At 47.1% G+C, this 9,172-nt stretch overlaps 1 protein-coding gene across 1 annotated transcript in view; it reads left to right on the plus strand.

The window, feature by feature from the left end:
- Window positions 1-8,905, plus strand: part of LOC307129436 (tripartite motif-containing protein 16-like) — a 21,485-nt gene extending 12,580 nt beyond the window's left edge. Inside the window, exons 4-6 of the mRNA XM_079821842.1 lie at window positions 7,012-7,177; window positions 7,331-7,366; window positions 7,580-8,905. Of these exons, the coding sequence (XP_079677968.1) occupies window positions 7,012-7,177; window positions 7,331-7,366; window positions 7,580-8,133 (756 nt within the window). The 3' untranslated portion in view covers window positions 8,134-8,905. The remainder of the gene's footprint in view (window positions 1-7,011; window positions 7,178-7,330; window positions 7,367-7,579) is intronic.
- Window positions 8,906-9,172: the final 267 nt, after the last annotated feature.

The following is a 9,172-nucleotide window of genomic DNA, read 5'->3' on the forward strand; positions in this document are numbered from 1 at the left end:
ATGGGTAGGTGTAGGGGCAGTGTGTGTGTGTGTGTGTGTGTGTGTGTGTGTGATGGGTAGGTTTAGGGCCAGTGTGTGTGTGTGTGTGTGTGTGTGTGTGTGTGTGTGTGTGATGGGTAGGTTTAGGGGCTGGGGCAGTGTGTGTGTGTGTGTGTGTGTGTGTGTGTGTGTGTGTGTGTGTGTGTGTGTGTGTGTGTGAGATGGGTAGGTTTAGGGGTAGGGGCAGTGTGTGTGTATGTGTGTGTGTGTGTGTGTGTGTCTGTGTGTGTGTGTGTGTGTGTGTTGGGTAGGTTTAGGGGTAGGGGCAGTGTGTGTGTGTATGTGTGTGTGTGTGTGTGTGTGTGTGTGTGTGATTGGTAGGTTTAGGGGTAGGGGCAGTGTGTGTGTGTGTGTGTGTGTGTGTGTGTTTGATGGGTAGGTTTAGGGGTAGGGGCAGTGTGTGTGTGTGTGTGTGTGTGTGTGTGTGTGTGTGTGTGTGTGTGTGTGTGTGTGTGTGTGTGTGTGTGTGTGTGTGTGTGTGTGTGTGTGTGTGTGATGGGTAGGTTTAGGGGTAGGGGCAGTGTGTGTGTGTGTGTGTGTGTGTGTGTGTGTGTGTGTGTGTGTGTGTGTGTGTGTGTGTGTGTGTGTGTGTGTGATGGGTAGGTTTAGGGGTAGGGGCAGTGTGTGTGTGTGTGTGTGTGTGTGTGATGGGTAGGTTTAGGGGTAGGGGCAGTGTGTGTGTGTGTGTGTGTGTGTGTGTGTGTGTGTGTGTGTGATGGGTAGGTGCAGGGGCAGTGTGTGTGTGTGTGTGTGTGTGTGTGTGTGTGTGTGTGTGTGTGTGTGTGTGTGTGTGTGTGTGTCTGTGTGTGTGTGTGTGTGTGTGTGTGTGATGGGTAGGTTTAGGGGTAGGGGCAGTGTGTGTGTGTGTGTGTGTGTGTGTGTGTGTGTGTGATGGGTAGGTTTAGGGGTAGGGGCAGTGTGTGTGTGTGTGTGTGTGTGTGTGTGTGTGTGTGTGTGTGTGTGTGTGTGTGATGGGTAGGTTTAGGGGTAGGGGCAGTGTGTGTGTGTGTGTGTGTGTGTGTGTGTGTGTGTGTGTGTGTGTGTGTGTGTGTGTGTGTGTGTGTGTGATGGGTAGGTTTAGGGGTAGGGGCAGTGTGTGTGTGTGTGTGTGTGTGTGTGTGTGTGTGTGTGTGTGTGTGTGTGTGTGTGTGTGTGTGTGTGTGTGTGATGGGTAGTTTTAGGGGTAGGGGCAGTGTGTGTGTCAGTGTGTGTGTGTGTGTGTGTGTGTGTGTGTGTGTGTGTGTGTGTGTGTGTGTGTGTGATGGGTAGGTTTAGGGGTAGGGGCAGTGTGTGTGTGTGTGTGTGTGTGTGTGTGTGTGTGTGTGTGTGTGTGTGTGTGTGTGTGTGTGATGGGTAGGTTTAGGGGTAGGGGCAGTGTGTGTGTGTGTGTGTGTGTGTGTGATGGGTAGGTTTAGGGGTAGGGGCAGTGTGTGTGTGTGTGTGTGTGTGTGTGTGTGTGTGTGTGATGGGTAGGTGCAGGGGCAGTGTGTGTGTGTGTGTGTGTGTGTGTGTGTGTGTGTGTGTGTGATGGGTAGGTTTAGGGGTAGGGGCAGTGTGTGTGTGTGTGTGTGTGTGTGTGTGTGTGTGTGTGTGTGTGTGTGTGTGTGTGTGTGTGTGATGGGTAGGTTTAGGGGTAGGGGCAGTGTGTGTGTGTGTGTGTGTGTGTGTGATGGGTAGGTTTAGGGGTAGGGGCAGTGTGTGTGTGTGTGTGTGTGTGTGTGTGTGTGTGTGTGTGTGTGATGGGTAGGTGCAGGGGCAGTGTGTGTGTGTGTGTGTGTGTGTGTGTGTGTGTGTGTGTGTGTGATGGGTAGGTGTAGGGGCAGTGTGTGTGTGTGTGTGTGTGTGTGTGTGTGATGGGTAGGTTTAGGGCCAGTGTGTGTGTGTGTGTGTGTGTGTGTGTGTGTGATGGGTAGGTTTAGGGGCTGGGGCAGTGTGTGTGTGTGTGTGTGTGTGTGTGTGTGTGTGTGTGTGTGTGTGTGTGTGTGTGTGTGTGTGTGTGTGTGAGATGGGTAGGTTTAGGGGTAGGGGCAGTGTGTGTGTATGTGTGTGTGTGTGTGTGTGTGTCTGTGTGTGTGTGTGTGTGTGTGTTGGGTAGGTTTAGGGGTAGGGGCAGTGTGTGTGTGTATGTGTGTGTGTGTGTGTGTGTGTGTGTGTGTGATTGGTAGGTTTAGGGGTAGGGGCAGTGTGTGTGTGTGTGTGTGTGTGTGTGTGTTTGATGGGTAGGTTTAGGGGTAGGGGCAGTGTGTGTGTGTGTGTGTGTGTGTGTGTGTGTGTGTGTGTGTGTGTGTGTGTGTGTGTGATGGGTAGGTTTAGGGGTAGGGGCAGTGTGTGTGTGTGTGTGTGTGTGTGTGATTGGTAGGTTTAGGGGTAGGGGCAGTGTGTGTGTGTGTGTGTGTGTGTGTGTGTTTGATGGGTAGGTTTAGGGGTAGGGGCAGTGTGTGTGTGTGTGTGTGTGTGTGTGTGTGTGTGTGTGTGTGTGTGTGTGTGTGATGGGTAGGTTTAGGGGTAGGGGCAGTGTGTGTGTGTGTGTGTGTGTGTGTGATGGGTAGGTTTAGGGGTAGGGGCAGTGTGTGTGTGTGTGTGTGTGTGTGTGTGTGTGTGTGTGTGTGTGATGGGTAGGTTTAGGGGTAGGGGCAGTGTGTGTGTGTGTGTGTGTGTGTGTGTGTGTGTGTGATGGGTAGGTTTAGGGGTAGGGGCAGTGTGTGTGTGTGTGTGTGTGTGTGTGTGTGTGTGTGTGTGTGTGTGTGTGTGTGTGTGTGTGTGTGTGTGATGGGTAGGTGCAGGGGCAGTGTGTGTGTGTGTGTGTGTGTGTGTGTGTGTGTGTGTGTGTGTGTGTGTGTGTGTGATGGGTAGGTTTAGGGGCAGTGTGTGTGTGTGTGTGTGTGTGTGTGTGTGTGTGTGTGTGTGTGTGTGTGTGTGTGTGTGTGTGTGTGATGGGTAGGTTTAGGGCCAGTGTGTGTGTGTGTGTGTGTGTGTGTGTGTGTGTGTGATGGGTAGGTTTAGGGGCTGGGGCAGTGTGTGTGTGTGTGTGTGTGTGTGTGTGTGTGTGTGTGTGTGTGTGTGTGTGTGTGTGTGTGTGTGTGTGTGTGTGTGTGTGTGTGTGTGTGTGTGAGATGGGTAGGTTTAGGGGTAGGGGCAGTGTGTGTGTATGTGTGTGTGTGTGTGTGTGTGTGTGTCTGTGTGTGTGTGTGTTGGGTAGGTTTAGGGGTAGGGGCAGTGTGTGTGTATGTGTGTGTGTGTGTGTGTGTGTGTGTGTGTGTGTGTGTGTGATTGGTAGGTTTAGGGGTAGGGGCAGTGTGTGTGTGTGTGTGTGTGTGTGTGTGTGTTTGATGGGTAGGTTTAGGGGTAGGGGCAGTGTGTGTGTGTGTGTGTGTGTGTGTGTGTGTGTGTGTGTGTGTGTGTGTGTGTGTGTGTGTGTGTGTGTGTGTGTGATGGGTAGGTGCAGGGGCAGTGTGTGTGTGTGTGTGTGTGTGTGTGTGTGTGATGGGTAGGTTTAGGGGCAGTGTGTGTGTGTGTGTGTGTGTGTGTGTGTGTGTGTGTGTGTGTGTGTGTGATGGGTAGGTTTAGGGGTAGGGGCAGTGTGTGTGTGTGTGTGTGTGTGTGTGTGTGTGTGTGTGTGTGTGTGTGTGTGTGTGTGTGTGATGGGTAGGTGCAGGGGCAGTGTGTGTGTGTGTGTGTGTGTGTGTGTGTGTGTGATGGGTAGGTTTAGGGGCAGTGTGTGTGTGTGTGTGTGTGTGTGTGTGTGATGGGTAGGTTTAGGGCCAGTGTCTGTGTGTGTGTGTGTGTGTGTGTGTGTGTGTGATGGGTAGGTTTAGGGGCTGGGGCAGTGTGTGTGTGTGTGTGTGTGTGTGTGTGTGTGTGTGTGTGTGTGTGTGTGTGTGTGTGTGTGTGTGTGTGTGTGTGTGTGTGTGAGATGGGTAGGTTTAGGGGTAGGGGCAGTGTGTGTGTGTATGTGTGTGTGTGTGTGTGTGTGTGTGTGATTGGTAGGTTTAGGGGTAGGGGCAGTGTGTGTGTGTGTGTGTGTGTGTGTGTGTGTGTGTTTGATGGGTAGGTTTAGGGGTAGGGGCAGTGTGTGTGTGTGTGTGTGTGTGTGTGTGTGTGTGTGTGTGTGTGTGTGTGTGTGTGTGTGTGTGTGTGTGATGGGTAGGTGCAGGGGCAGTGTGTGTGTGTGTGTGTGTGTGTGTGTGTGTGTGTGTGTGTGTGTGTGTGTGTGATGGGTAGGTTTAGGGGCAGTGTGTGTGTGTGTGTGTGTGTGTGTGTGTGTGTGTGTGTGTGTGTGTGTGTGTGTGTGTGTGTGTGTGATGGGTAGGTTTAGGGCCAGTGTGTGTGTGTGTGTGTGTGTGTGTGTGTGTGTGTGTGATGGGTAGGTTTAGGGGCTGGGGCAGTGTGTGTGTGTGTGTGTGTGTGTGTGTGTGTGTGTGTGTGTGTGTGAGATGGGTAGGTTTAGGGGTAGGGGCAGTGTGTGTGTATGTGTGTGTGTGTGTGTCTGTGTGTGTGTGTGTGTGTGTGTGTGTTGGGTAGGTTTAGGGGTAGGGGCAGTGTGTGTGTGTATGTGTGTGTGTGTGTGTGTGTGTGTGTGTGTGTGTGTGTGTGTGTGTGTGTGTGTGATTGGTAGGTTTAGGGGTAGGGGCAGTGTGTGTGTGTGTGTGTGTGTGTGTTTGATGGGTAGGTTTAGGGGTAGGGGCAGTGTGTGTGTGTGTGTGTGTGTGTGTGTGTGTGTGTGTGTGTGTGTGTGTGTGTGTGTGTGTGTGTGTGTGTGTGTGTGATGGGTAGGTTTAGGGGTAGGGGCAGTGTGTGTGTGTGTGTGTGTGTGTGTGTGTGATGGGTAGGTTTAGGGGTAGGGGCAGTGTGTGTGTGTGTGTGTGTGTGTGTGTGTGTGTGTGTGTGTGTGTGTGTGTGTGTGTGTGATGGGTAGGTTTAGGGGTAGGGGTAGGGGCAGTGTGTGTGTGTGTGTGTGTGTGTGTGTGTGTGTGTGTGTGTGTGTGTGTGTGTGTTTGTGTGTGTGTGTGTGTGTGTGTGTGTGTGTGTGTGTGTGATGGGTAGTTTTAGGGGTAGGGGCAGTGTGTGTGTGTGTGTGTGTGTGTGTGTGTGTGTGATGGGTAGGTTTAGGGGTAGGGGCTGTGTGTGTGTGTGTGTGTGTGTGTGTGTGTGTGTGTGTGTGTGTGTGTGTGTGTGTGTGTGTGTGTGTGTGATGGGTAGGTTTAGGGGTAGGGGCAGTGTGTGTGTGTGTGTGTGTGTGTGTGTGTGTGTGTGTGTGTGATGGGTAGGTTTAGGGGTAGGGGCAGTGTGTGTGTGTGTGTGTGTGTGTGTGTGTGTGTGTGTGTGTGTGTGTGTGTGATGGGTAGGTTTAGGGGTAGGGGCAGTGTGTGTGTGTGTGTGTGTGTGTGTGTGTGTGTGTGTGTGTGATGGGTAGGTTTAGGGGCAGGGGCAGTGTGTGTGTGTGTGTGTGTGTGTGTGTGTGATGGGTAGGTTTAGGGGCAGTGTGTGTGTGTGTGTGTGTGTGTGTGTGTGTGTGTGTGTGTGTGTGTGTGTGTGTGTGTGTGTGTGTGTGTGTGTGTGTGTGTGTGATGGGTAGGTTTAGGGCCAGTGTGTGTGTGTGTGTGTGTGTGTGTGTGTGTGTGTGTGTGTGTGTGTGTGTGTGTGATGGGTAGGTTTAGGGGCTGGGGCAGTGTGTGTGTGTGTGTGTGTGTGTGTGTGTGTGTGTGTGTGTGTGTGATGGGTAGGTTTAGGGGCAGTGTAGGGGGAATATACGGTATGTACGGTATAAAAACCATTACGCCTATGGAAAGTCCCCATAAAACATGAAAACCCAACAAGTGTGTGTGTGTGTGTGTGTGTGTGTGTGTGTGTGTGTGTGTGTGTGTGTGTGTGTGTGTGTGTGTGTGTGTGTGTGTGTGTGTGTGTTTGTGTGTGTGTGAGAGAGTGTGTGTGTGTAGCACAGAACACAACACGTGTGTCTTTTTTCATTAAAATGGTTAAAAATTAATATAAAATGTGCACACAGTAACCGATAAGCGGAATCGAAATGCATTTCATTGTGCATTCACTGGTTCTGGGCAATTTGGATATACTTCACATTCATAGTAAATTAAATTAACGTACAGTGATATCACATATTAATGCCTTTTCCTCACACAAATATGAATTGATCAAACGTTGCCCTATAATTCTGTGAATAAAACAAAGACTTTAATGACATCCCCAGTGTTTTAAACTGTTTTAGAGTTCAGTTTACTCAATATAACACAGCTGAGATGGAGACTGAGGCACTTGATCAGGATAATGATATGATCATGTGAGATAGATGTTGGTATATTATTGACCTCCTTTCATGTTTTCTGGACATTTCTTTTTAAATTTGCTTTATTTCACTGTTGCAGTCATTTTTCTTAATTTATAATTTAAAAACACTAAACATTTAGAATTATGATCACTGTATTTCTGATAAAAATCATGTATTTCTTAAGCTAATATTGAGCTTAAATGTGCTTAGCATGTGTGAATGTTTGCTAAAGGATTGACAAAAAAAATGTTAAATGTGTACCTTCAATGCAATGTAAGTCGCTTTGGATAAAAGCGTCTGCCAAATGCATAAAAATGTAAAATGTAAAAATGTAAAGGGTGTGATTGTTACCGTGGTAACGGGCGTTGGCTCATTGGCGTCTCCTCCAGCTGGTGGGACCCTAGACAAGCGCCTGGTTCACCTGTGCCTAGAAACGGCCCTGAATGTCAACCTTGATCTGTTATTGGCAGATGTTTGATTAGAAACGTCACATATAGTGTAAGTGTCAAACGCTAGCACTTGTAGCTCTAATGTGATATAATGAATATGAGAAGAATGAAGCTGATGCTGTGAAAGTGCTGGATTGAGGAGAGTCACTAAAGATCAACAAGAGCCGCTCAAATCTGACAGTAGTGCAGGTTATTGGCTGAAGTGTGGAGGTGATGAGCTTTGATTTCTGTTTTCTGTAGAGTTTCCAGTCTCTCTCAGCTCCTCCTGAATCTACAGACGTCAATGACAATCCCTTCAGTTCTCTCTCCTCTTTTGATGGCGTGAGAGAATCTGTCCATCAGCTGAGACACAAACTGGAGGATTTCTGCAAAGAGGAGCTGAAGAAGAAGAAGATCTCTGACAGAGGTAAAGTCCTGGAGATTCATCTGCTCTCAGAAATCATCCTCCATCATCTCATATCATGTAGAAGATCATATTAGAAATGTCTTAGGAACGGATGCAGGGATCATTTTCTCTTGACATGATAATCACACTCTTCATGTCTGTTGATTTCCACAGTCATTGTTCCCAGGACCAGGAACGACTTCCTACAATGTAAGTCACTGAGAAAACAAGCAGAAAAACTCACTGAGTGTGTTCATGTTCTTCCTGGAGAAGGAGAAAGAAAACATGACAGAAGAGTTTTAGAGTTGATCATGTGATCTCTGGTAAACTGTACTGAGACACTGCTGATATATTGAACAGAGTTCAGCTCCATTAAAAGATCAGACAGATTCATCATCCCTGATTCTGTTTTATCTCCGTCAGATTCCCGTCCGCTGACTCTGGATATGAACACAGTGAATAAACACCTCCGTCTGTCTGAGAGGAACAGAAAGATTACATTCACTGACACAGATCAGCCGTATCCTGATCATCCAGACAGATTTGATGTGTATTGTCAGGTGTTGTGTAGAGAGAGTGTGTGTGGAGAGAGTGTGTGTGGAGAGAGTGTGTGTGGACGCTGTTACTGGGAGATTGAGTGGAGTGGTAGAGGTGTGGATATATCAGTGTCAAATAAGAGCATCAGCAGGAAGGGATGGGGTAATGAGTGTGGGTTTGGATGTAATGATCAGTCCTGGAGTTTGAGCTGCTCTTCCTCCAGTTACTCATTCAGACACAATAACATAGAGACTGAACTCCCTGTAAAGCCCATCAGTGGTAGAATAGGAGTGTATGTGGATCACAGTGCAGGAACTCTGTCCTTCTACAGCGTCTCTGACACAATGAGCCTCATACACACAGTCCAGACCACATTCACACACACACTCTATCCTGGGTTTGGGATTTTTTGGTCTGGATCATCAGTGAAACTGTGTTGATGAATCAGAATAGACTGTAGAGAGATTCTACCCATAATGCTTTGAGCTCATGATAAATCATCAACACTGAGATGTTCTAGAGTGTTTCTCTTCATGACATTAATACTATAGCTGAGCTTCTGTTAGAGCCGCTGTGGTTGAGTAAGAGATGAGCTTGAAGCTGATATAATATACTCACTAAACTCAATAACTATATTGTTCTGTCTCATTATCTCTTGTGTGTGTGTGTGTGTGTGTGTGTGTGTGTGTGTGTGTGTGTGTGTGTGTGTGTGTGTGTGTGTGTGTGTGTGTGTGTGTGTGTGTGTGTGTGTGTAAGTGTGTGTAAGTGTGTGTAAGTGTGTGTGTGTGTGTGTATGGATATATGAGATAATGTGTGTCTATTTCTTTGCTTCTTTTGTTCATGAAAAACAAAATAAAAAGTTATATAAAGGGAAGCTCCTCAGTTTCACTTCAGGATGAAAGTACATGATAGTAGAAATCAGAGGTGGGAGCAAATCACACGTGTTCAAGTCATAAAGATAACGATAATGATATTGTTCTAAAAATAGAGAAACGATATCACTGGGATCACACGCACATTTTTCCAGCTGTTGAATATTATGTGGAATTTTACATAGTTTAGAATTTAATTTTTTGGTAACACTTTACAATACATGTGCACTAATATGCATTAATTCATGCTTAAACAATGCACAGATAATCATGAGTTAATGTATGACTCATGAAGAACTAAACCATTTATTAATTATTACTGCATCAGCAACCAATGAACATTTGAAATTTACTTAAATTGAAATGTTTTTATGGCAGAATTTTATATATTCTGTGTATTTTCAAACAGTTTTTGTTCTGAATTTGATCCGACTGCAAATATCCAGTTTATAATATTATGTCTAAAATGTCACACATCACAATATTAAAGGGATAGTTCACCCAAAAATGAAAATTTGATGTTTTTCTGCTTACCCCTAAGGCATCCAAGATGTAGGTGTGTTTGTTTCTTCAGTTGAACACAAATGGAGATTTTTAACTCAACCGT

The sequence above is a fragment of the Gobio gobio genome (genome assembly GCF_949357685.1).
Source record: "Gobio gobio genome assembly, chromosome: 7".
NCBI lineage: Eukaryota > Metazoa > Chordata > Actinopteri > Cypriniformes > Gobionidae > Gobio > Gobio gobio.